The sequence below is a fragment of the Hylaeus anthracinus genome, unplaced genomic scaffold, assembly GCF_026225885.1.
Source record: "Hylaeus anthracinus isolate JK02 unplaced genomic scaffold, UHH_iyHylAnth1.0_haploid 0, whole genome shotgun sequence".
In the NCBI taxonomy this organism is placed as follows: domain Eukaryota; kingdom Metazoa; phylum Arthropoda; class Insecta; order Hymenoptera; family Colletidae; genus Hylaeus; species Hylaeus anthracinus.
Genome location: NW_026533254.1, coordinates 21,134,025 through 21,161,369, shown reverse-complemented (window position 1 = coordinate 21,161,369; position 27,345 = coordinate 21,134,025). Strand labels below are relative to the sequence as shown.

At 37.3% G+C, this 27,345-nt stretch overlaps 1 protein-coding gene across 7 annotated transcripts in view; it reads left to right on the top strand.

Annotated features, from left to right (window-relative positions):
- The window catches only part of LOC128886415 (uncharacterized), a 461,940-nt gene that overhangs the window by 2,989 nt on the left and 431,606 nt on the right, over nt 1-27,345 (top strand). Inside the window, exons 2-3 of one of the 7 annotated variants that reach the window (XM_054141365.1) lie at nt 19,187-19,406; nt 23,675-23,931. Coding sequence is in view for 4 of the 7 variants with exons in the window: in XM_054141320.1 (XP_053997295.1) it covers nt 19,137-19,406 (270 nt within the window). In the remaining 3 variants the exon portion in view is untranslated. Of the gene's footprint in view, nt 1-17,372; nt 17,511-17,535; nt 17,670-17,918; nt 17,949-18,348; nt 19,407-20,454; nt 21,445-23,674; nt 23,932-27,345 lie in introns of those variants that run through there. The other 6 variants (XM_054141347.1, XM_054141339.1, XM_054141328.1 and 3 more) reach the window with 6 other exon arrangements.

Sequence of the window (27,345 nt, the reverse complement as noted above, 5' to 3'; positions counted from 1 at the left end):
CCGATTGCTGGTGTTACGCACGGAGAGATTACGCTCCGTTTTTCGTCATCTCTATCAAACTTTTCCGTGACACCTGACCTTTCGAGCGAATGCAGCCGCGATGATGGACTGATAAAGTTTTCATGAGAGAAGAGATGCGTCGTGGTAGTGATTTTCCTGGACAAATTAGCGTGTTCCACGCATGTCGTTATGTTAGGGGTTCGTCCCCAGGTGGCGTTGGCGTAGACTTTACTAGTACCATAGAACCCAAGAGCAATCTTCCTTGCAATTGTTCGCGACTAGAGTCTTACTATTCTCTTTTTTGATCGGCATATGGTGGTGTATACCTTCGATCAATGGGCGAAAGGGTACAGGGATCGGACGGGAGTATAGACAAAGCGGGAAACACCTTACACAAATCGTAGATTTATTCATGATTTAAATACAACGCTTTGTCTCTTACGTTAGGTTTCACTATTACAGTAAAGTCTCCATAAATGTACAAATATCTCTACCATAAATGCACAGAAACTACTAGGGCTACTACTAGGTATACCTTTGGGAGGTCAAGGAGTTCGATCACCGAGCAGTGTTTACATGATCGTGTAAAAGTAAGTTTACACACGCATTTATACATTACAAAATGAAAACATACGAACAAGTTATTGTCGGGCGCATACAGGATAGAATAAACTTACACAGAACAATGATGGCAGATTTGACTTCCAGTCCCACTGATACAGTATATGAACTTAATGGTACGTAAAGAAGTGACACTGGCGCCGCCGGTAATCCCGGGCGCGAATTAAAGTCGGGCTTCATGTTCAGAAGAATAGAGTTTGGGGGACCCTGTAGTGGACTCGTCAGTAAGGCTATCGAACAGGCCCTTACATGTGACTGTTAGGCGGGACTGAGTGCTTGTGAGAAACGCACGGACCGCGCGGTTTCCCTCTGGTGGTGAGGAGCGGAGGTGTCATTACAGATGCGCTTTGAAATTGTGTGCCCCGACGAGTTAAGCTCTCCAACGTCAGGTTAGGTCTGGGTTAGGTTCTTCTAAAAAACAAAACGCATTAGTAAGTTGTTGGCACCGTTCTCCAGTACAACTTGAGTTACCCTTTTCTTTTAAATCCCGTGCCTCGAAGAGTTAAGGTCCCCAAAGTCGAGGGTAGCGTTGCGAGCGTGAAACCGCTCACCAGGGGCGTATTAACGGTGGTGCCATAACGCGGGCGTTTATTTCTCTATCGGCGGCATGCGTTGTAAGGCAGCGAGCTGCACGGCTGGTTGAAAACGATGGAAATTTATACGATGCCGATAATTAGCGAGCCGAATCGACTCTCGGGGAGGAGTACAGCAGCGGCCGCGGTAATCGCCGTAATTTATGCCCGCTCCTCAGGATATAAGCTCGTTGAGATAGGCCAGGAGCGTAAAAAGGCTCACGGCGAAAATGTCGCCCAATTAACGGCGAATTGGAGCGGCCGAGGTCGCGCGTACGTGCGCACATCGCCGTTCATGTCCGTGTGTTTGTTTGCGTACACGTGTTTCCTGAATGTATCTATACAGGGTGATCCTGTGCGATTGAATTTCTACGCGTTTCCGGATTTTTCTCGGCAAAATCTACAGGATTACGTAAAAGAACCTTAAAAATTTTACGTCCGCCAAAGTAAAGTGCAGCCAAAAGTAGTCAGTATTACATATCCATAACTTTGTAACCGTTGGATTCTTAATATTAAAACTTCCATTTTCGTGTTCTAGGCATCAAAAGCTACTAAATGGTATTAAAAAGAAGTCAATAATTTCGTGTGCCCAAAGTAAAGTTTAGCCTTTCCGAATACGAACAAGGTAAGGTTCAAGCAAAGAAATGAAGTTCACATGAAATTTAATAAAATTCTTGTTTAAATAAGTAATTTAATATCTTTCGATACGTTATAAAAGTTCACTTTTAGCTATAGTAACGTTAATTCTTTGCATATTGAAATATAAAGTGAATATCGTAGTTGAATTAATTTTAATAAAAAAAACTGTTTAAAGACCCTGTGTCCTGAAAAATCCAAGTGTTCGTATAATTTTGATACGCAGTGTACTTCGCGTTACCTGGATATCCGGATATCCGAATAGTCCCCAAGCCCTATCGGTAAGGTTGCACGCGTGTCCGCACTTTTGCGATCGTTTCCCGGAACAGTAATATAAAATCGACCACCTTGTATATAAATACATCCAGATATTCTTAAACATTCTTACGCGCGTGCAGGTACGGCGAGGACGAAGGCGAATAGCGGACGCCTTAACGAGTCGCTCGCGCAAAAGCTGCCGCTGCGCCATTAGCGAGCGAGCAAGTGAACCGGGCTTAAATAGCGCGAGCGTTCAACCGAACGGAGGTCCGGCCTCGCCGCGCCTCCCTTTTGAACTTCGAGCCACTTTTACGATTTTATTATTGGCTCTTACGCTCGCTATATTTATGCGACGTCGCGTGATATTTTCCACGGGGCAACGCGTCGACTTTAATGGCGCCCTTCCCCCATGGACGCTAACCGTCGCAGGACCCTCTCAGGAGCGACGCATTGCGTAGTTGCACTAATAACGCTTCGACCGCGCGGAACTTAATTAGGAGGCTACGAACAACGACGGGGAACGACTGGCCGCTATTGCGCCGCGTCGTTTACCATCCGGGAATACTCGAGATTTCCAATTCCAGCGGATTCCGTGCACGCATTCGCTTGGTAATTTAGTTGTCTGTTTTTCAACGTTGATTAAGCCACGAGGGAACGAACAGGGGCGTTAGGTGTTTCTATCCGGTTCCCCGGCACGAATTAGGTGGCCGTTGCGACGAGCATTCGAATCTCTCGAGGTGATCCTTATCTCTTCGAATATTATTCGACGTCTTGGTTAACCTTGAAATTCTTTATCGGCCTTGATAACTCTGGCGTGGCCTGAGTATCTCGGAAGCCTCGGATGCTTCGGCTCCGAATGGTAATCGTTTATCTGTGATTTTGATGACAGGCGAATAGCGCGAGTTAAATGTGAACTGGCACCGGTACGTTTATGTTACTTGGGTTTAGAGGATGCCGTATACGATCATGACACCAGGAGATTAATTTGGGAATAACTCTGAACTCGTCAAGATATTCCAGACTTTTCGCCATTTTTAGCTCTCTGCACTCTTTGCAAAGGTGACTTTGACCTTTTTCTTGGTCAAAGGCAAATCCAGTGCCTGTGAGGAATAGTTTGAGGGCAAAAGGTTAATGTCTGTCTGTACTCAACTTTTATATTCTAGGTTACGTAGGATACTACAGGAGCATAGTTTGTGTACGATACGATAGACAAGTATTGCTACCGACTTCAAGAGTAGGGATCTAAAGGAACTTAATCTCTTCAGAGACGATTTAGTTTGTTATTATCACTTTTTTGTTCTATTTATTATTGACAGTAATTATGATTATATAAAACTGAACGTCTAGATGTGTGGCCAAGGGCATGAAGAGGTTAATTAAGAGGTTATTACACCAACACTTGATTATTAACTATCTACAACATTTTCTATATCCAGTGATACATCTCTTCCTCTTTTTTTGTTTAGCAGTCACTTCGCTTCTTTCGATGTAATACATGTCTTTTGTACTTATTTTCTATAGGAACTTAACTTTAAATTTTAACATCTTACATTATATCGTATATAAAAAATATTAAATTACAAATAAGTTTTACCTTCTGTGGCCATCTCTGCAGCACGTGGTTGTATGCACTTTGAGGTTATATTCACTCGCACGTGGCGTTTCTACACACACTGTTTCCAACCACGTCCTTTACTTTTCCTTTCACGTAGCCCCTGGGCCCATAACCATTTGCTGGCAGAATAAGTAATTAATTACAGTAGGATTTCTCATACATATTATTATTAATAAGTGATTACATTAGCACTTCTTAAGGGTGCGCAGGAGCCAGAGCCACACTCCGAGTTGACAGGTCAGCGACAGGTGCGGAAAAAGTAAAAAACTCCGGGGCAGGGACAGAGAGAGCGATACAAGAATCGCAGGAGAGACGAGGACATGGCGGTTAGGCTAGCATGATTTTTTTCCAGGATATTGAAGCAAAGAAGCAATATTTTCTAATAATTCTGGTTTAAAAATATTCCTTATACCTTGACGCACGCCACTGCAAAGCCTGATTTTACAATTTCGGCCTTAAAACTTTATAAACAATAAAATGAAGATAGCAAACGTACTTTTATTGAGTGATTTATTGGTGAGAGGCCCTTTGCAATGGTATCAACCTATGGGCATGAAGTGTGCTCATATATGGTCCTATACACTATACAGTAATGGTCAAAACCCTAAGCTTCGAATAAATCTGAAGTATGCCGATAACTTTGGATTTATTCGAAGTCTAAGGTTTTGCTCATCTCTGGCCCTCTACATATGAAACTCCTAGAAATACTAATATTTGTATACTTACTTATCTAAATATATCATTAAAGAGTATGCAGCATAACCTCTATTTTGTTCTATATCTTCAGAACAGCTTATCAGTAGACTGTGGATGATTATACATGAATAGCAACTGGAAATATGTAGAAATGTAGTAAAAAATGTATAAGATATCAATAATGAAACACATGTTAGGGAGTTCAGAAGACAAGAAGAGACACTTTCATTTAAATTTCATTTTTGTATCTGATATCTATAGACATTTGAATTTGCATAGACATCCGCAGTCTACATGTATTCTACAGTACTACATAGTATACAAGAAATATAAATTAGCATAAATACGTGTACGTATTTAATTTTTGTTAAAATATAACGTGTAACCGATAAGATATCGACATAGACAGGTCTCGTGTGATCTTAACATTTTTGTTTAGGAGTCTTGGCAACTAAAAGCAACAATTCCTGGGAAATTTTTGCAATAAAGTTGCCAGCTCCTGATTGGAGCGGTAATCGAACGGTTGGAATCTTGAGGCCGTCGCTAGGTAGCTGTCGATGATTAGCGATAGCATGTAGCGAGAAGATTATGGTTTCGTTGATACAGACTCCTGCGGATGCTAGGATGCTGTTACTGTTTTTTTTTTTGCGCGCATTCATTGGTCGTAATGTAACGTATTTATAAATGTTCTAACCAGTCTCCGTGTTAAGATGTTGGGAAGGATACTGATTGCAATTGATGTGTACAGGATGTTCTTTTATTACCGCGATTCGCTTTGGCAATGGATTCGACATTTAGCAATATTGAATAGCAAATAAATTACGCAGATGACATTACATTAGTCGTGACTAATCAGTTTTGTATAATATTTGGACTTCACGTTGTATATCAACAAGGGATGCTATCGGATGTTAGATTAATTTTACAAGAAATAATTATTGGAAGTTGTAGTATATTATCTCTAAATAATTCAAACGAGTCAACAGACTCTAAAAGAAAAGAGAATCCAGAGAACTTTTATATTTGCAGTTTTGCGCTTTTATTTAACGTTATTTTCTAATGTTACCAAATTTTAACTACCATATGGACGTTTTTAGTGGAAGGTATGATAAAAACATTTTAGGCCATATCTCGAGGTAGAAACGTCCGATTGAGTCGCGCAAGATGCCATATTAAAGGTAATCAAATTTCCAGTAATTGCTTCGAACATTGTTTTCCAATCGGTTCAATAGTTTCAGTGTTACGGGCTAATATATATATGAAAAACTGCTATATTTCGGCTAAAATAAAACACGAACATTTCTTCCATCGCCATGTAAAAATAGCCACTGTCAAATTATGTTCAGTTATTTATTGTTCGCCTATAGATCGCACTTTTACGAAGAAAAGAAGCTTCTGTCGAATAAAATCTATGGATAAATACCCGTGTTAGGAACAATCGAGTAAGGGTACAAAAATTCGAAGATAATCTTTCATTTAACATTGTAGATCGATGTAAATCTGTATAGTTATCGACAGAACGTATCTATAAAAATGTGCTATCAAAAAAAAAAAAAACTTCTTTTTCAATTGCAAATCTAAAAGTCTTGTGGATTTGCCCATAAACAACTGTTATGCATTTAAAGAATTCCAAGAAATCAAAAGAATTTCACAAAATAGTTATTCATATCCATTTTCAGAGCCTTTTATCGTAAACTCCGACACTACTTTTACGCCATTAGCATATAATTAGGCCATTACAAGAACATAAAGCCCAACAACTTCCTATTATTAATTCTTTTTAAACGAATTAAAGTAGACTCCGGCACTCCCTTAGTGCCATTAGTATATAATTAAGACATTGCAAGAAGATAGAGTGCGATAACTCCCAATTATTATTTCTTTTTAAATGAATTAAACATCCATATTACTTTCCTTGTAAGTACCACAGATAATGCTGGTTGATGAAGATACGAACTCCTGTCAGAAAGGCATCCATTAATCGAATGGCAGGCCATTCGAGAAGTCCGATAATCTTCCACGTCTATCGAATGTTAATGACCCTAATAAATGTAACCCGAGAGAGCAGAAGAGCATTGACATTGAGATGAATCGATATATCTATGCATCTCCGTTGGTCACTGCAGTTAATATTTATTTATGCATCTCAACCGGCCAGCTTCAAACTCGTTTGGCGACGTAGGTCTTTCTTCTCTTCTTCGTTCACGAAAGGTTCGATGAAGCCTCGAGTACGCGCCTGTAGATCTTCGAGATCCAATACATCTCTCGATTTTCATCGAAAATCGAAGGTGCAACTGCCTAATCAAATTTGGCTGTAGCGTTTTTGTTGGATTGATATTTACGCTAATTTTAGGGGGCTGTTTAGATGTTAGATACAGGAAGCGAGAGATCTAGAGTATTCAATTTCTAATTTACGATCGCTTGTCGATGATTATGTCTGAGATTATATGGTAGGCTGTTGGTTTCGTCTTACTAACGAGTAAAACGAAGTTCTTCCTTTTCTTCATTCTATTTTCAATGATTCCGAATATGATCATTTCACATTAATAAATATGAATTTAGCACGGAGTAGCTTTTTGCTTGGATTGTTCCTTGAAAAAATCACTAATACGGTGGTGTATTGAAATTAATGACCGGTAGTGTAGTTCATGAAGGTTCCTGGATGAACTCTACTTTGGAGCACCAAAAATTATTGACTTTTTACAACTATTGACTATTATAAATATATGTATACTATTCTAAATAATTTATTAACCTTTTAATTGCTTTTGATACCTAGATCACAAAAATGGAAGTTTTTATGTTAAGAATCCAACGGTTAAAAAATTATGCATATGTAAAATTGATTACTTTGGCGTATTTGATTGGTTAATCCGACGCTATATTGGCTTTCATCCATGCTCCGTTGATCGATTAGACACAGAATGACATTAAAATGGTGAAACATGTTACGAAAATACTGTCTGAGTAGGTTTGGAGTCTATTTAACCAACATAGCGTCAATAAAATCCAATATGGCGTCGCATTAACCAGCGAAATACGCCAAAGTAATCAATTTTACATATGCATAACTTTTTAACCGTTGGATTCTTAATATTAAAACTTCCATTTTTGTGATCAAGGTATAAAAAGCAACTAAAAGGTATTTTAAAAAGTTAATTATTTGTGGTTCCCTAAAGTAAAGACAATATAGCGTCAGATTAACCAGTCAAAAACACGAAAAGTAGTCAACTTTACATATGCATAACTGTTTAACCGTTGGATTCCTAACATTAAAACCTACAATTATGAATTCTAGGGATCAAAAACTACTAAATGCCAAAAAAAGCCCGAAAGTAAAGTTCAACCAGTTTTTCTTCGAGGAGCCGGAAAGTTTGCACGAAAAGACTCTGCATCTTTCTTCCATAAACATCCTCGAATTCAGAGTAGCGGTTTCTTTTCCCGAGTGTTCGGTGCGAGGTACCTTCGTCCTGAGCTTAACGCGCGCCTTGACGTAACCGTCCAGGTACTTTCGGTCGTGGAGATCTTATCGCGAGCGTGTTGCCTATGGTTTTCACAAGCAACGTCCGTATATGCAAAGAACGAATCGCACGTTCTATTTGTTCTCGCGTACACGTGTGCGTCCGATTCTCTCGCGCCGGTGAGGTTCGAAGGCAGCTGCAGAAGGGACCGTTAGAAGTCGATAACGATATTCAAGTAGTTTAAAGGAGGCCTGGGCTCCGTTGCGTGCCGATCGTGTCCATTTTACGAGGCGCGAACGACAGCCTTTTCTGCGATCGGCCATCACACGGACAACGCCTCGCATGTTCCCGACCGCGAACTCAACGACCACTAAAGTACGTGATTTTCAAATTCACCTGGTCGGCTGTGTACACAGCAGGACACGGTGCGCCGAGTTGTCTTCGAGCTCATTGCCGGCGCCAGAACGAGATTATTTAACTTCGCGACTTCTAGCGTCCGGCTAGTCGATACCATAAGTTGCTGGACACCTTCGCTCAATACTATATATTTCTAATTTTTTCATTATTTACGTTACGGCTTCTGGAAGTATTATTTATTTTATTATTATTTAAATTGATGGGAATAAAGTAGTATGTTATTTACGTTACGGCTTCTGGAAGTTATTGCATCGTTAGGTTTGTTATTGTTTGTAATTGGATACGACACGAGAAACACGAAACATATTGAGGCTTTCTTATTTTATTATTATTTTTATTGATGGGAATAAAGTACTGTATTCAATCACATTATATTTAGAAACACGTTGAGGACTTTTTATTTTATTATTATTTTTAAAAGTGGCAATAGAGTATTATATTTCAATTGAAAGTGATATTAATGTTTACTGTATATTGTGCGTAGATATCACTAATATCAAGGATATCACTAATGAATATCACACAAAGAACATTTACAAGGATAGTATGTGCATCTTCGAAATTTGAATGCACATCAGTATACATATAACTATACAATGGCGTGCTAAAATGATCGTACAGATAGATTTTTCACCTTATATTTCAAAAATGATATTTAAATTAATTTTAACTAATATTTTGTGTGATAACTGAATTAAAGCAGTGCAAAAACTAAACTCTATTTATCGTATCGTATATTGGAAAATTAAGTACAGATTTCTTATATAAAATATCAGTTTCAAATATAAGGTGAAAAATCTGTGTCCGGAAACCTTTGCACGTCACTTTATATATGCATTATCTCTTAATGCTTCACACCTTAATGGTTCTGACACCTGTTGCCCAACACCTTGTACAATATTGATCTTTTGAGGTTGGACAAGTATCCAAAGACTGGCTTTGAATCTTAAACACTAGATGTTTAACTTAGTTTCATTGCAGTTGTAGCAGATCTTGGATAGTAGTATCCAGGTTTCCATTTTTCACATAGTTACTGATTTTGTTTTTATATACATTCACCGACAAAATTAACGCAACAAATTTTTTTATTAAAATTGCACTCAACTTTAAATAATCATAACTCCGCGAAAAATGACCGTATGAGATAATTTCTGTTTTCATTTCAGAGCTGGAAGTCTCTACTTTGAATAGAACTTGTCATAATTTGATTTCCTCCTTCCCCCTTACCGCCATTTCTTTTAAAATGAGTTAATGTTGTTTTATTAAAAAGTTTGCGTACTTCGACGCGCTGCACGGGTCGCAATGAATTTTTCTTACAAACTTTACAAAAATTGCCGCAAAGTATAAACTTTTCTGCACACATTGAAACAAAAGTGAAGTCTCTACGATTTTTTTTAGCGGAGTTATGAACGATACAAGTTACCCGTGGAAATCAAAATATGACAAGTTCTATTCAAAGTAGAGACTTCCAGCTTTGAAATGAAAAAAAAAATTATCTCACACGGTTATTTTTCGCGGAGTCATGATTATTTAAAGTTGAGTGCAGTTTTAATAAAAAATTTTGTTGCGTTAATTTTGTTGCTCAGTGTATTGAAAGTTGGAGAACCTTGCTTGCAAATGTACGTACATTTAACATATTTTTGAAAAAAGTGGATCATTCAACTTTATTGGGATTGGTGGAAGTCATTTGTAATACATATTTTTCTACATTGGCTAAACAAAATGGCTAAAATGTCTGAATCGTGTGGAACGACTGGATCCTCTGATACCTATAATTGCAAACTGCTCTAATCGGCCACCGATTGATTTATAAACCACGGTAAAATTATTAACTTGAAATCACGGTCAACGGGAAGTGAGAAAGACCATAACTGTAGTAGAAGACTCCTTACAACCTAGTAGTTAAACTTATGCAGTTCTGTTTTCCACATTCTTGCATACTTGTGCTTCGATGTCCAATGAAGCGCCTCCGGGCTTCCGGTGCTCCAGTTAATGACTCTAAACAGACTTTCGAATTCGTGGTCAACCAAAGATAAACTAATTTGTAGTCACCTGAAAATTGAATGTAGTATTATCCATGAAGATCTGACAAATGGAATTACTCGTATATTTCATAAACGTAGCTTTATTTATCTTCTCATTAAGTATGTCCCCAAACAGATATATAAACTTCGTCACTCAAGGATACTTAGAGCAGATCAGAAATCAGTTATTAGTCTGCAAGACTATACTGGGACCGTACAGAGGATTGGATTTTGGTTTTGCAAATTTTTTCGAGGATGCTTCAAATAATATCCCAATTGTTTCCTTAGATTTTCATACTCATAGTTCACACTCAGTGCTATGTATTTAATGAAAATATTCTTCTTTAGCTCAGTATAATTTTTGAAAAACATTAATGAAGAAGGTGATATTGACAAAGGAGTCCATATTCATCTGTGATTCTTAAATTGTTGTTTCGGACCTTAGATTGTTCAAAACAAAAAAAAGATTGATACGTTAGTGCATTACAAATAGGATAATTTTATGTAATGCAAGAAAACAAAACTTCAGAATACACGTATTCCGTAGTTTGATCTGTAGTTTAAATACACAAATTGTCGTGAAACTTGACTACCATTTTGCAATAAAAATATATTAATGTTAATACATAATTTATACAAATGAATTTTTCTGTCAACTAATTATATTCCTGCTAATCTAATCTCACTTTACACTTTACACTTTTTATACCTAAAGATCTTATTACAATTATATCAAGATTGGCTCAGCGATATTGTAAACAGTCCCGGCTTCATAAAATAATTATTCTACATGGCGTGCGTTCAGTTTACACCCCGGCGGTACTGTTTCGCTTAAAATTACCCGCGTTCTATCGATGTAACCGCCAGCATGATTGCAAAAGTACGTGATAGGGGGCGGGACATTGCAACACATACAATGGTAGCGCCTTACGATACAATCTATCGCTACCATAGTTCGGAACGTGAAAACGTGGAAGTCGTTTCTGCCACCATTCCGCATGGCTGCCCATAGCTATGCCACCACTACTATTATCCGTTCGAGCATTTCGTTCTGGTGAACGATAGGTGCAGGACGACTCGCATCGATCTGAATCCACCGTGAAAATTCTTGAGGAGTAATCGTTGGTCTCTATAAAAAAGAAAAATGTACATGCATATTAAAAATAACGAAACTGCGCGGCATGTCATGTATTCATATTTGACAAGGAGGAATTTCTCAATGCAATAGACGAGCACACAAATCGAATATCCGAGTAATAACAGTTTTCCATGAATTATTTACTATCGGTGTAGACTTAAAGACCAAGATCATAGCAAGATAGGGAAAACGGTTGATGTTAATTCAAAATTTTTGTATCAAACGAACTTGTTATTTAGCATGATGTTATAAACATTGATATATGTATAAGGTGGGTTATATAATTCATTCATTTTGATTATTTTTGATGTTAATGGACCGTTTAAATGGTTTACCTTAGATTATTCAGATCGGGAAGCACGCAATTTGCGTTGGTAATGATGGGGTTGAACCACTCGAGGCTATAATCAAATCATAGGCTCTTCTGAACGTAACCATTCATGGCGGACAATGACTTGAATCAATCCATTAGCACTGAATATGCAGAAAACGATCAAATCATGTGATTCAACCTCTATATTTGTAGACAGTAAAATAATTAATCCAATTATTCGTATTTACATATTCTACATTAGGTAACTTTTAGTCAATAATACATTAACAAATTTAGATTGAAATTAATCAAAGTGAAGAAATTAAGGGTTTTAGCTCTGATTCAAGTAGAATACGAAAGTCCATGTGGTTTAACTTCGATATATTTAGACAGTAAAATAATTATTAGATTTATTTATGAGTACAAATCCCACATTTCATAAGTTTCGACTAGTAATACTTTAATAAAGTCAGATAGAAAATAATCAAAGTGAAGAAATTAAGGGTTTTAGAATTGTATTCTTTAATTAATAAGCTCTGATTCAAGTGAAATACGAAATTCCATCTGATTTAATTTCAATATAATAGATTTATTTATAACTACAAATCCCACATCTCACAAGTTTTAGCCAATAATACATTAATAAATTTAGATAGAAAATAATCAAAGTGAAGAAGTAAAGGTTTTCCCAAATTCTATTCTTTAATAACCAAGCCCTGATTCAAGTGTAGTACGAAAGTCCTCCGAGAAGACACGGTGGAATATAATTAGTCGTCTGTAAAATATCATCGAGTAGGAAAAAGCATAAACGATGACAGCGAACGAAAGGAACTATCGCTATTAGCTCTCCAGTCGAAGGCTTTTTGCTTTTCTGAAATTTCCTTAACTACTAGTCTAGCAAGAGAATGACACGGCGTTCCACGATGATTGACTCAATCGAGTATTCGAGCCGCAGCCTGTTGGATGACGATCGTCAATCGTGGCTCGGTGCACCTAACTACCGTGGTACGCCAGCGTGATCCGTTTTTATACACCGTGGATCGCGTTCCTGACACGACAATCGGTGTTAACCAGCAATTCAGATCTCGGCTAACGACTGGCAATTTAGAGCCGTGCGCGCGCACGCCCTCACGCGATCCAACACGAAATCCCAAATATTCGGTAATTTGTTCCTCTTTCTTTCCTCTTCTTTCGTTAAAATTCCTAGTACTTGAACACCCCAGAAAATTGAATCAATAGTTGAACAATCGAAGGGTGTGCTGCAATAAGGAGGCAACTCTATTTTTTATGGTTTTGAGATTAGAACATAATCACGGATTTAAAAAGTTCCTATTCTTCGCGGTGCAATTAAGGAGACAGCTCCAGTCACTAAAAAAAATTGACGACGTCAATTTGACGGAGATAGGGCAGGAAGAAGTATGAATTTTTCACTAATTTTACGATTTTTTGTATTTTTTAGGGTTTTGGGGTTAGAACATGATCACAGATTTAAAAAGTTCCTTTTTCCGTCACAGCTCCGGTCACTAGAAAAGTTGATGACGACGATTTGACAGAGACAGAGTAGGAGGAGGAATGAATTTTGCACTAATTTTACGATCTTTTGTATTCTGCATTTTTCATTTGTATTGCCAAATGTTTCGAGATTAAAATAAGCGTGTGTTTGAAAGAAAATTTTCTTCTCCTCTCGTTCGAAAAATCCCTTTTTCAGGTGTTTTTTTAGAACTGAGAGCAATAAGGAGACAGCTCCAAATATTAATCCTCCCCCCGCCACTTTGAATAGGAAGGATGGAATCCTGCACGACATGCTTTCATAATTAGGTACCTAGGCTATGATATGAAGAAGAAAAAGAAAAAGAAAGAAAATTTCTAAAATCTGAATTTTTAACGTTTTTTTTTAATTTTCCAAAAATTTGAAAAAGTTGAGCTGCTTTCTCATTGATGCACACCCCCCTTTCGTTATAATAGCAACACTTGCTATTATTTGAAAATATTTGCTATAAATATAATCAATAACTGCATTTAAACATTAATTAACGTTTTTGCAAAAGTTTTAAATAAAAGTTCGCAAGTAAAAGTCAAGCATTATAAGCTACAAGTATAACGAACTAATTCACTCTTTTCTAAATAATGATAAGTTTATAAAATGAATTGAAGACGAAAGTCGTATTATAAAATTCCGTTCTAATTTTACCATATTCGAGAGGATGTTTTACAAATGGGAAACGCTATAAAGACTCGACGAGTGTGTTTAGGGGCGCGCATATGCTCGTGATCTACTTGCGATGAAAATTTCTAACAGTCAATGATTAATCGATTCCGTTCCAGATTCTTGTGACTCGTAAGCGTAGCGAGGAAGGTAAGAATGGACTGTATCTAAATGGCGAATGATTGATTATCACTGTTCTGTGCACGTGTAGGCGTACGATTCAAGTTTTACTGAGTATCAGACTTCCTGTAAAGATAAGTGATCGTGTCCTTAAAATCAGCGCCGTGTTAATTCGGAAAAATGTTGTTTTTCGACGAATGGTTTGATGCTGGAGCGATTTAGGTTTAAATAAATTGAATTAAAATGAAGATAAAATTCAGTATTTACAAGGGTATTAGTATTTGAGCTTTTGGAACGTTTTATGAGTTAGGCTTATCATCTTAAGGGTGGGAGTGATGAATATCCCCGTTTATAATAAAATAAATGTTATTTTATCTCGTTTAGGCTAATAGAGAAAGAGTGTACACCACTGAAATATTTTTAGCACCATAAAAATACATTGTACTCTTTTATAGAGGGTTTTCTAAGAGATAAGTGTAATGGAATATATCCTATTTCGTTAATTTTAATCAAAGTACACATGATTGTGATACAATTAAACGTGACAGATGTTTGTACTTTACATAATATTATATACATTTGTATTTTATATTTTTATTTTAAAAATATAATGCTACATGATTTTCTTCCTTAAAAACAGTTTTATGTTACATTATAATAATAGAATGAACCTTGATCTTATTATTCATGTCACATTTATTTCATAACAGCTCCACCATTGATAAACATTTACCTTGCTAAATATTTTACTTTCTCCCTTTTTTCTGCTTCACACTTCTGTAAGGCTTCAAGTCATCTATCTTTAAAAGATTAATGACAACAGACTGGTTCCTTTATTTTTTTCACGGTATGATATTTCACGAATGGCCCGCAATGAAAATTCACTCCTCGAGTATTGCTACAATAGAAACTGGAGTAATTATTTTTGTGCTGCATTCGATCAATTAGTCAAATTCGCGTACGCCCCTGTAGCCTTGTCAGCGTTCGAAGGCATTCGCGAATGTGTACTCTGTGCGTATTGGAATCGCGTTACGCATTGCGTATCAGGAAGTATCGGGTATAGTATCTTTATTTGTATTGATCCGATAAATCAATTGCATGTACCGTACTGTCGATAATTTATAACTTCTCCCTCTTTGTTGCTCGAAGCTCGTACGGTAAATTGCATATCGTCTACCATTTCACTGTTTGCACGCTATCAGCAGTGGCGTCGAAGATGTTTTACGACTTTAATCAGTATTACGATACACAGTCAACGCGTGCGTATACATTTCGTGGCATATTTTCTAGCACGCGAACTCGGGTTGCTCGCTTTCAAATTCCATTCTTCGAAGCGGTTTCCCCGTATTTTTCTGAACAGTGTCCGCAAAGCGTTAAACAATTTCGTTTAATGAATTATTCCTGGCTAATTCGCGCGCACGAGTATCTGCGTCGTTCGCGCATTTGAACGAAAAGAATTGGTATGGAACTGGAGGTTCTATGAATTACGCCTGTCTTGAAAGTTCGTGTACAATAATTTGCATTCTTGTTTTACGCACTGTTTATGATTAATTTCCGACGTTATGGTTGCAAAGTTCCACGTCCCATTTCGATGGATTAAAGCAGTGCAATTCTGTCCGTTTGTAGAATAACACAAAATGATCAATTTCTCGTGTCAAATTATGTCTAGTTTCTTATTGTTCGTCTATAGATCGCACTTTTACGAAGAAAAGAAGCTTCTGTTGAATAAAATCTATGGATAAATACCTGAGTTACAAACAATTGAGTAGAGGTACAAAAATTCCAATTTTACTCTGTTTTCGTATTTTTCTCCTATTTATATAGGAAACGTTAATTTTAATAAAAGTACACATGATTATGATACAATTAAACGTGGCAGATGTCTGTACTTTGCATAATATTATATATATTTGTATTTGATATTCTTACATTAAAAATATAATGCTACATAATTTTCTTCCTTAATTCATTTCGATTAGAAACACGATTAGAAATAATTTTGGCCTTTTCTTTGTCTTTTGTTCTTCTTTGACTTCATTTCTCTGATGAACCAAATGTAGTCTCCCAACCAAAGCTGGGTAAAATACGTATTTTAAATAGTAAATAGTAAATAAATATTTTATTTCGAATCATGCATGTATTTTTATAAATAAAATGTTTCATTTGTTGTCAAAAGTATTTAAAATGATACTTTCAATAACATTTTATTTGAAAAACACTGAAAATATTTGTGTCATAGTTCGTAATATTTTATTTATTTAATTTATTATCAGCAAATAAAATATTTTTATTTTACTAAATTATAGTGTGAAATATATTTATTTTGGTAATCTAAAACGAACGAAGCACTTTTCCTCTGCATTATAATCGTACATTCAATGTAGTTCTTCAATGAATACTTGTATTAAGAATCTTGAATAATAATCTTCGTAAAGTGAGTGATGGAATGGGATATTTTTCAATCGCAAGAAATCATAATATTTGCAAGAAATATTTTCTTCATCTGTGTATCATATATATACAGTTTATTTTCAAGTTAAGAACTATGGAAAGTATTTAATTTTATCCTTTATGTTATCAAAATGAAACATATTTTATGTGTTAGATTATCAAAATAAAATATTAATTTTTACTCTTAACAATGGATTACCAAAACAAACTATTGTATTTTACGTTTTACATTATCACAGTAAAATATTTTATTTGCTGAAATTTTGTATTCCATTTGAAGTACTATTTTATTTCAATTCGGAAGAATCTATTATTTAGAATAGTATTTAAAATATTTTCTCTACAAATATTACCCACTTCTGCTCCCAACATTCTTTCATACCAATATCCTTGATAGCGCTGTTGAATAGTCTTGATACCTTGGTGAAACATTAACGACAGAATCAACTAACAGCGGTGTAAGTCGAGCCCGAAACAAAGGTCGCCAGATCCCTGAATCACCGCTATATTTTGACGGTTCAAATAATCCGCCGAGGCGCGAAAATAATTTCACCGGCGCGTTCGGTCGCGTTCGTGCAGTTCCGCTTCCGCGAGCGGTCAGCCTAATCTTCGGGCGTCGTTTCTCGGATCGGCGCGCATACGCTTCGTATCACTCCTGTTCTATAATTAAAGCCGCCTCGATCAAACAAACCTTCCGGCGGAGACTCGCCGAATCCACGCGAACCGGGAGAGCCCGTCTCGCGAATAATTGCATTTAAACTTCTCTAATCAAAACGTAATTGCCGACACGACGGAACGCGGCACCGGTTGCTCGCAGCGAAATCAAATCAAGCGTCGCTGGGTCGTGTCACGACGCTCGGAAGTGTTCGTCGAGTCTCGTATGAGCGGTACACGTCTCGTCTGTTTGACCTGAACGACGAATACAGTTGACGCAGGCAGTTAGCGCGACCGAATCGGTTTGTTTACATCGCAGTGATAACTCGTTAATCGATATACGTTTTAGTGCACGTTCTCTCAGCGATCACGTTGTTACCTTCCTGCTTGGATCGCGTACGATTTTTCATCGCGCCGCGATCCGCGGTAGATCAGTGGTTGATCGTTGCCCGCGGGCCACGCATTGCAGCGTTGTGTGGCACGCGAGGTAAGAGTGGTTTTTCATTCAGATTTTATGTCAGGATTGGCAAATCGTTGTTTTGGGCTCTAGGGGACAGTATAATTTATTCGGAGCCGTTGATGGAAATTAATGTTTGAGAAATGAATACAGTTATGATTTGTGTTTATGTTTACAGAACGTTCTGAGACGAAGTGACGTGCCTGAGTTCTCGTTTCTGTAGATTTTGCGTCTAAATCGATCGAAATTGTTTTTAGATTATGAAATACTTTGGAACTTTGTTAGAACTGAAACAGGAAATATGGTTAAGTATGCTTATTGTATTTTATATGTGAGAACATGTTAAGAATTTTGTTTCAGTTTTAAGAAAGTTAGATACTAACTTTGGTTTAGGTTGGTTTAGGGTGGTAGAGCAATTATTTAATATAGATTTTATTTATTATTTAACACATTGCCTACTGCACTTTTTTTTGTTGTTGTCTGCGAAAGCTTCGATTCGATTATCAAAGAGATATGCTTACATGTATTTTGGTATAAAATATAAATGTTAAATTGTCAAATTTGAATATTTTATAAATACTCAGATTTTCTATTCTAGATTCAGAATCATTTTTATTTTACTTTCGTTTACCTCTGTACTACGTCCAATTTGAAGACAATTCATGAACAATTATATTATTATCTATATTACACAATAATTATTATAGTAAGATGAATATTTCAAATGCTACAGAGTGTTCAAACTGTTTTGACATAAAATATAGATGTTAAATTACCAAATTTGTCCCGTTTTAAGAGTAGTTTAAACCAGTCGTCTAGTACTTTAGGAACAATTATAATATATTGTATAGTAGGATAGATATTTCATAAATATTTCAAATGCAGAGTCCTCAAACTGTTAGTCAATAACCATTCCGTTACTGTTCTATTTGTCCCTATTAGCTTCCATAGTTATTGGTAACGTAAACAAAACGGACCGAATTGTAATTATTAGGAATTTGCTCAAACGCTTATGAAGAAGCGAAAAATATTATTTTTATTATACTTGGGTATTTATTGCTGTATAGAATTTTTAAATTACACACTCTATAAGTATAATAAAAGCTCTTTACTATGATTAGACTCCGGATCTTTATGTATTTACAGGAAATTTGAATGTGCAAGAAACTACAAAATCCAAACAATATGCAATATATATAATATAATACATGCAATATATATGAATATAAAAAAGATTGAGTGTAAAGTTCATATTATAATATTTGCAGAATAAAATAAATCCCTATTTAGGTTAAATTTTTGTACACACGTTCGCGAAGATTTTATTTTGCATAAAGATCCGCAGTTTAACTATTACATATTTTTATTTCGACTTTACACCCATTATACATTACTTAATCCGAAAATTACTTTCGGCCAAAAAAACTTTTGCATGCAACTGTACGTACAGATTGTTACATACTAGATCTATTTTATTACACGTCAATTATTGTTCGGATGTTTTCGATGTTCGCTGTGTTTAAATCGGCCGTTTTATTTGTTTTCAGGAAAAGTTCAGCGAACCCTGTTGCAGATCGAGTTCCAGTCTTTCTTTCGTGTGTCGCAGATAGAGGCAGGAAACCATTCCCCATCCCAGCAAGCTTAAGTGCAGTCAGGTGCACCGCTCAAGTCATAGTACTTTTGCATCCAGCTTCTCGTACCACTAGTTATGACCGATGGTTACCGATCACGTCGATGATAGGCATCATTTACATATCGACACGCCTGGTGAGTAAAAGGTGAACGACATCAACCCCATTGGCTGCTGTTTGCAAACAACATTGAAATTGCACGATGCTCGGCGACGCATGATGATGGAGTCTCGACGTTCTATTGTGTACATGAAGGTGTACGTCCACGTGACGTTAAAGTTTAGGAGGGAAATAGGTTTAAAACTTTGTTTTTTTAGTGATCTGCATGAATTGTTTTAGCAAGATAGAAATGTATACAATTTAATGAAACAGTCGCGGTTGTTGCCACGATTATTTCTCGAATACAGTAAAGTCTCCATAATTGCACAAATATCTCTACTATAAATTCATTGAAAAACCATCCCCACCACTGGGAGGTTGAGAACATTTTACACATATATTCAAGTAAACGTTGTAATTTTTTAGGAGTATTTCCTCGTAAAATATGGAAGATATCACCGAAGCTCGACTATCGAAGCTCACCATCAAACGTAACTGTTTTGTGTTCGTTCTAGGGGCCACAGTTTTCATTCGAAATCAATAGGGATTTAAATTTACTTTAAAGAAATAACTTTCTTCTATATGAACCTAAATTCCCCACTGAAAAATTTAATATTGCATTTTTAGAGGTGTTTAAAACAAAGAGCATATTTTTTTTCATTTACTTCTTTTGCAATAAAAACTCCAAATGTCACTTTTGAAGAAGTGCTTCCTATATTATAATGAAGAAAAATTCATTTATCTCTTGTGCTCCTAGTCATAGTTTCAGTACATTTATAGTAGAGATATTTGTGCATTTATAAAGTCTTTACTGTACTCGCGAAATAATTGCAGCATCAACCGTGACTGTTACCGCGCAACTTCTCCACGTTCAGTTTCAAATTTCAATGAATCGTACCCCAAGAACGGGGCAGTCAATTATTATTATCTTTTTTATAATTGCATATAACACCGATTTTTAGAACATATCAAATTTTCAGCAATTATCAAAATTGCATTTTTATTTCAATCGAAGAAACTCACATAAAAATCTCTATCTTCCATAAGAGTCCTCATTAAGATGACAAAGTTTCCCCTTTCATAAAACTGTGGCGATCAATTTGCATCGAAATAGGCTCGCCCGGTTCGTGTTCAACGAAATATAAATCAAGCGAAGTTTCGTCGAGATCCAACGTTAAATAAATCCACGGAACAAGTACGTTAAAGGTGAACGACATCGGGCCGGTCCGCCGCTGTTTGCAAACAACGCGACGCTCGGAAGTCGTGCGGCGGTGTTCGTCGACGCGCGATGACGTCCCTATCGCGTTCGTATCTCCCGCGAAGCGTGCACCGACGCTTTTGACGAGGCCGCGCGACGCACAGTTGGACCGAGGCGGTTGTTCCGTGTCACAGTTTTCCGAATCATCGCGCGGACGCTCCCGTTTCCTCAATCGGTTCCGCGGGAGCCCGCAGAGCCCGCGGATGCCGTCGCGCGTGCAGTTGACGCGCGTTGTGCCAGCAGTTTTGGCTACCAACGCGTGCGGTATGCGCGATAGGATTGAAAGAAACGTTCAACCTATTCGCGCCACGACGGTTCCGGCGTTCGGATGTGTTCGTACGGCTTCGTTCGCGTAGAAGAGCGTGCGGTAACCTGCGCCCGAGGCCGCGGTTAACTAGTGCGCGGGCGAGAACCGAAGCCGTCCGTCGCGACGCTTTGTTTACGCGCGTATCAGCCGTGACGGGCCGATGATCGGACAGGCGCCCTTGCGTGCACCGCCCGTTATCCGAGCACCTTCCGAGTCGCGATTAGTCGCCTAATCGTCGTGCTAACTCGTACAGTCAGTACGTTACCGCGCGTCCTATCATCGCGACGACGATACCGCTGTCGGCCAGTGATTGCTCCGTTGTTGTGATTACCGATTAGCTAGGAATTTCGCGGCTACTTTAACGATAAATACATGTCTGGTAGTAGGTATTCCTCTGTTGTTGATAGTTTTTTTTACCAACATTGATTCTAGAGAACGTGTGTATAATAAGTTACGTTGGATAACCTCGGTACTCGGGTTCAACTTGTTGGGTCGGTGTTAAAAGAGTTGGTAATATAAACAAGTATAGTAACGGATTACGAATAGAGCTGCGGTATAGTGATCTACTCGTGACGGTCATTTGAGTATATGAAAGTGGTCTAAGTCAAAATTGGAGAAAGAGTTTAGCAGTTATTTCGCACTACATTATTTTCAACTAAATCAGTGTAATTTTTTTTTAAGAAATATGTGACTTAGACCACTCTCATAATTATGGACACATTTGAATGGAGATTTGTTTGGATCGGGTTCATTCTATACTTATATATATATATTCTATTATTTCATTCTTATATTTCATTTTATATTTATCCAGACAAAAAAAAGTTTCATTCTATACTTTAAATACAAGTTCGTATACTCGAGAGATTTTTTCTTTCTGGGTTCTCTCTATATGTATGCGAGCTTCCAGGTGTATAATTTTTATAATACTCTTTATACTCGTTCCTGCTGTTTATTATTATTATATCTTTGTAATTGCATTGTGTACGTATCTTGATATCCCATCACGAGCGTACGATATCGGTTGATTTGCAATCACTAACGAGCTCGTAAATCATTCATCGTTTTCAATATCTTACTCAATTTAACGAGCACATACTTTTTTTTATAATTGATCTCCTTCGTCGTAAACAAGGTTAAGCATTCCACAGTATTTTACTGATTCGCGAAATACGCGATTCGACCATTATTTACACTTCCACCAGCGATTGTGTACATTCTCCGGTAATTGTACGCAATCACAGACTTTTAACTTCCGTTCTAGCACGCATGCTCGAAGGAGGTTATGCCCAAAGACATCGACCAGGAAGGAATACTTTAAAAAATTAAAGATTGGGGGAAGAGTATATTATTAAGAATATATTAAAGGGATTTTGTAAATTTTCGTATTACACAATAATAAAAATTAACAATATGCATAACAAGTATGCATAACAGTATTTCAGTCCGTAAGAAATTTCTGAAAAAAAAAATATTTTCTTAATCTACATCAACGTAGCAATCATTAAGTTTAGCAGTTTTATAATATCTTAAAAATGACTATTTTTATGACTTCTAGAATGAAACAAAATTTGTGGAACATTTGAGATATTGCGCCATTTTGTGAAAAAATGGAGCAGAATTTAGAAAAAAAAAAAAAACGACAATGCTCAACGATTGCTACATTTATGTAGATCAAGAAAATATTTTTCCTTTTATTTTTCAGATAAATCATGCTAGAGATTATGCTATTAATGTTCGATACAAAAATTTACAAAACCACTTTAACCTCTTCACGCCCTTGGCCACATATGTAAACACTTAGTTTTTTATAATTATAATTACTGTCGATAACAAATAAAAAAAACAACAATTTGATAATAACAAAAGAAAATCGTCCCTGAAGAGGGTTAAGGTATCCTTAATAATATATCCTTCTCCTAATTTTTAATTAATTTAATAAGCGACACAGAAAAAATTGTAAAGAAGGTCTTTTTTCGTCCCTGTCACAGCGTTGTTCCCCCTTAAAAATATCTTTACCAGATATTCGCTACGCATAAACTACGATTTGAGCTCCAACAGCTTGAAACCAATATTCGATATCAGTTTTGGCCCGAATATCCGACCACGAGTCTCGCACGTGGTTGTAGCTTAACACTTGATTTACCGGGAGCCTATTCTTAGCCTTTTTAATTGGAGTATTTAGTTATTCGAATTTCTTTACTGTTTTCATTCTTGTCTACTTACAATGTTCAGTGTTTGGACACAGACTTGGTTTTTAATGTACCCAGCAACAGTATGGAGGAATTATTGTCAGCCTAGATTGCCATACGATACCGTAGAAAATTCTTCTTTGAATTAAAGTCTGTTTCTAAATAGCCCGGTAGATAAAGTGTTAAGGGGTTAAAAAGAGTATCAAAAAAATATCTCTAACCCTTAAATGGACAATTGTGTTTTTAAACAACATACTAAACATCACAGATACAATTGATCTTCTTTTAATTTTTTGTTAATTTTGACAACTAGTTTTTATTTCTGAACGAATTTTGTACTTTTTTTTAACGTTGGCACTATCCAATATTCTTATGCATTGAAAATAAGTTAATGTCAAATGTCACTTCGAAGAAAACTTTGCAAACGTGAAACAAAAATCGTCCATTTAAGGGTTAAGACCAGTCACTTGTTCCATCGCGATAGAAATAGCAACGAACGAACGTCGATAGGTTTAGCGTTAATAAAACAGAATCACTGATTATTCCAGAGTTCATCATGGATTACACGTCGAACATCGCCGCGGTCTTCTAATCTTCCACCGACGGGGAACCGATCCCGATCCGCGTCACGTGCGCGCGTGTGCCATCCGCGCGTCTGCCGGCGACCGATCGCCGCTCGCGTGGTTCCGTCGCGAGTTAGTGTGTGTTCTCAGTGTGTGACCTCCCATGCCGGGAAAACGTGACGATCCGGCGCAAGTGACACGCTCCGAGGTTCGAGGGGTCGACGATCAGCAGCCTTAATCCAGTAAGTGGCCTTTGTTCCTCTCCCGTCGCGCTTTCATCGCGGTATTTCGCGTTTCCCGGAATTCCCGTTGCCGGTCGATTGTTTTGGAGCGTGAAAGGTACGCGCGACGGCCTTCGCTGGTTGGATATCTGTGTCAAGCCGTGTTCTCGGCCGGAAATTCTTATTTCTCGACGGTACGCCAGTACTTTCCAGGCGGGCGCTTCCAATGTTTTGGTGATTGATACCTCTGCCCGCTATTGGGCTAGGTTTGTTGTCGAGCGAATCGGAGATAGTAATCGGGGAGCCAAATGACGATTTTATTTATGTCATTTTATGAAATGAAAATGACGCTTTTGGTAGAAAAGGTAGAGATAGCTAAATGGCTGAAGCAGGCTATTGAGTTTAGGCTCTGCGCCCTCTACCTCTCAATGGAGGTTTGGCCAGAGGACTTTGTTTAAGTGGGCATTTCACTGTGAACGCACAAGAAAAGTATATTTTCAATAATTTTTGTCTTTGGAACTATTGCATAAAATTGAATAAATGTTTTTTCCCCCTTTCTGATTACTCAGTGGTTCGTTAGAGATACGCGTCGTACTTTTAGTGACATCATGTTCATTTTGAAAACAGAAAACACGGGACTTCGAATCAGAATTATTTATGTAAAAATAGCTTGTCGAATAGGCGATGTAACAGTTACGATTTCGAATGATCGATTATAAAAGAGTCTAAATTTTGACAGAAATGTTTAAATACTAATGATTTTTTGAAATTTAAGATACGATCGTATTTCCAATTGTTCCTTTGTGTTTTAAATATTTAGTTTACGAACTTCCCATTTAAAAGTTCTTAAATTATTGTTCCAAGTCCACAGATAGCGATGTCGTATTTTTATCTTCTAAAGCCGAAGAAAATACAACATTTTACTCGAAACTAGATAAGTTTATTCGTATTTTAAATGCTGTTTCTTAAAACCGTTAAGTTTATCTTTCTTTTGTTACATTGTTGGGTCAAGGACGTCGCGTTTAATCTTCTGTTAAAATTAGCATGTATTACAACTTAACAAATATTATGGGCAACTTTACACCGAGAAGTCGTGACAATACTGCGCACCGTGAGACATCGTTACGAAATTCAATTATGAATATTTATTCACAATTTTAGTAGCCACTTTTGCGTTATGATATTTACAAATAGTAGCAACTTCATGTACACTGATACTCAAAAGTTTGGATAGAAAATAAACAAACTGTTTCGCTAAAAATATTATATACTACAGTAAATTAAATTATACTTGGGTACGAATTACTTAAGTATTATTTGGAGGAAAAAACGTTAAATATAGTTGAATTCAGGCACTTTGTTATTACGAATAGTTAGCAATCTCAGTTGATGGTTGATATCTTTCTGTTAATTAAGAAGCTTTTGTTAATTTACTAGCAGTTGGTAAATAATTTTAGATATATTTGTCCCATAACTAGCGTATGAACCAGAAATGGGAGGTAGCTAAGACGATTTTGATCAAAAATTTCCTTTGAAAAAATGTCGGTGGGGGTTTGATTTTTGAAATATTAACGAAAACCTCCGACCAATCACAACACCTGAAAAGCGCGCGCTGAGTCGCGAGAGCATAGGTTCGAGCCAGGAGTGACTACACCAGGTCGCGGCGCGCTACTCAGGCGCTGTGATTGGCCCGTGGTTTTCGTTAATGATTCAAAAATGAAACCCACCGACATTTTTGCAAAGGAAATTATTGTTCAGAATCGTCTCAGGTACCACCCTGTATAAATACGAATGGCAAACTATACTCGTATTAAATGTAACTGTCCGGTTAAGCCCATCGAGAAATTATCGTTATCAGCATCGGTTTGTTTGACAATTCCACCAGTCTATCTCGCGCTTCTTCGCGCAAACCTGCAGACACATGCACTCCGTATCTCAAATAGAGATGTAAGCTAGCGTGGCGTCAAATTTGGAGTCGTGTTAGGCACGATTCGCGGTAAGGAAAGTAGCCTCGGGCATGCAATTAACTTTTATCCGACCGATAGTGATTTAGCAAAGCATCATTTGAGGAATTGATCGACTATACGAACAGGTCGTTCTTAAACATTTTAAATTGAATGGAAAATGAGAATCTTCTTTTCTTAGGCACTTTGAGAGAAACAGGAACATAGTGTTTAATTCTGCGGTATTATAGCGGTGCTCGTTAATATGTGATGAAGTATTAATAAATCAATATTATTGAACATATTCAATTTTCAAGAACATTTTATAAATCGAAAAAATGCATGATACTAATCATTATAATTCTAATGTTATTTTTAGGATTCTATTTTATTTACAATTTAAGTTGAGTGTATTTGTTATAAATACAAGAATTGTTTCCCTGTTTATTTATTTATTTATTTATTTATTTATTTATTTATATATTTATATCAAATATACTAGGTTGTCCCATAAGTTCCCGAACATTCGATGCTTGAATTTTTGACATTAACATTTTTTATGATATTTGCGTCATCCAAACCCGAAAGTATCACCTGTTAAAAATCACCTTGAATATCGTAAACATACATACGAGCAGTGATTAAAATTCTCGAACGATTTTGCGGAATCATCGGATCAACCACCCGGCTAATAAACAACGTAGAACCGCGCCTGAAAATTCCGCGTTTCTTTAAAAAAAAAAAAAAAAAGAAAAAAGAAAGAAACAGCGATCGAAAACAGAGCCCCTCGATCGTGTCGTTATCGTTTTCAGCGCGTGTACGCGACGGAAATGATCGGTCGTCGATCGTAAACGTCCATCGAATGATTCGAGCATGTTGCAGTACGGCTGGTCGATCCATAAACGAGCCCGTATACGTGCCCCGGCGATCGATACGATGATCGTTCGGTTTTCTACGATCGACGTTATAGCACGACACGATCGTGGAAGCGTTACGAATCTAGGCCCCGATGCTCCTCTCTATCGGACGAGCGAGGTGTATCGAAGCAGAGTGAGGCGATAAGATAGCGGCCGGTTATCGACTCGCTTACACTTAGTTCACCTGCGTCCTAAGTACTCTTATCTCGGCCTTTTATCTGTGACCTCTGCTCTGCACGGCGCGGTTGATATCGCGCGAGACACGAAACGTCTGGACGTATGCACGACCATACCTTCGCTATAATGTCTACATCGCAAACGGTGCACCGACCCACCTACCTTCACGCACGCTCGTTCCAATTTTCAGGATTGGCTCTGTCCTCGCCCCCTCTGTAGCCCCCCCCCACGTTTCTTTCCCTCGGTTGCTGTCTTATTCGCATTCCCCGCCATGCAGATCTTACCTTTCCCCTCTGCCCTCCACTTTGCTTTCCCTCGCCGTCTCGCTCCCTTTCCATCTCGTTCTCTCTTTCTCTCTCTCTCTCTCTCTCTCTCTCTCTCTCTCTCTCTCTCTCTCT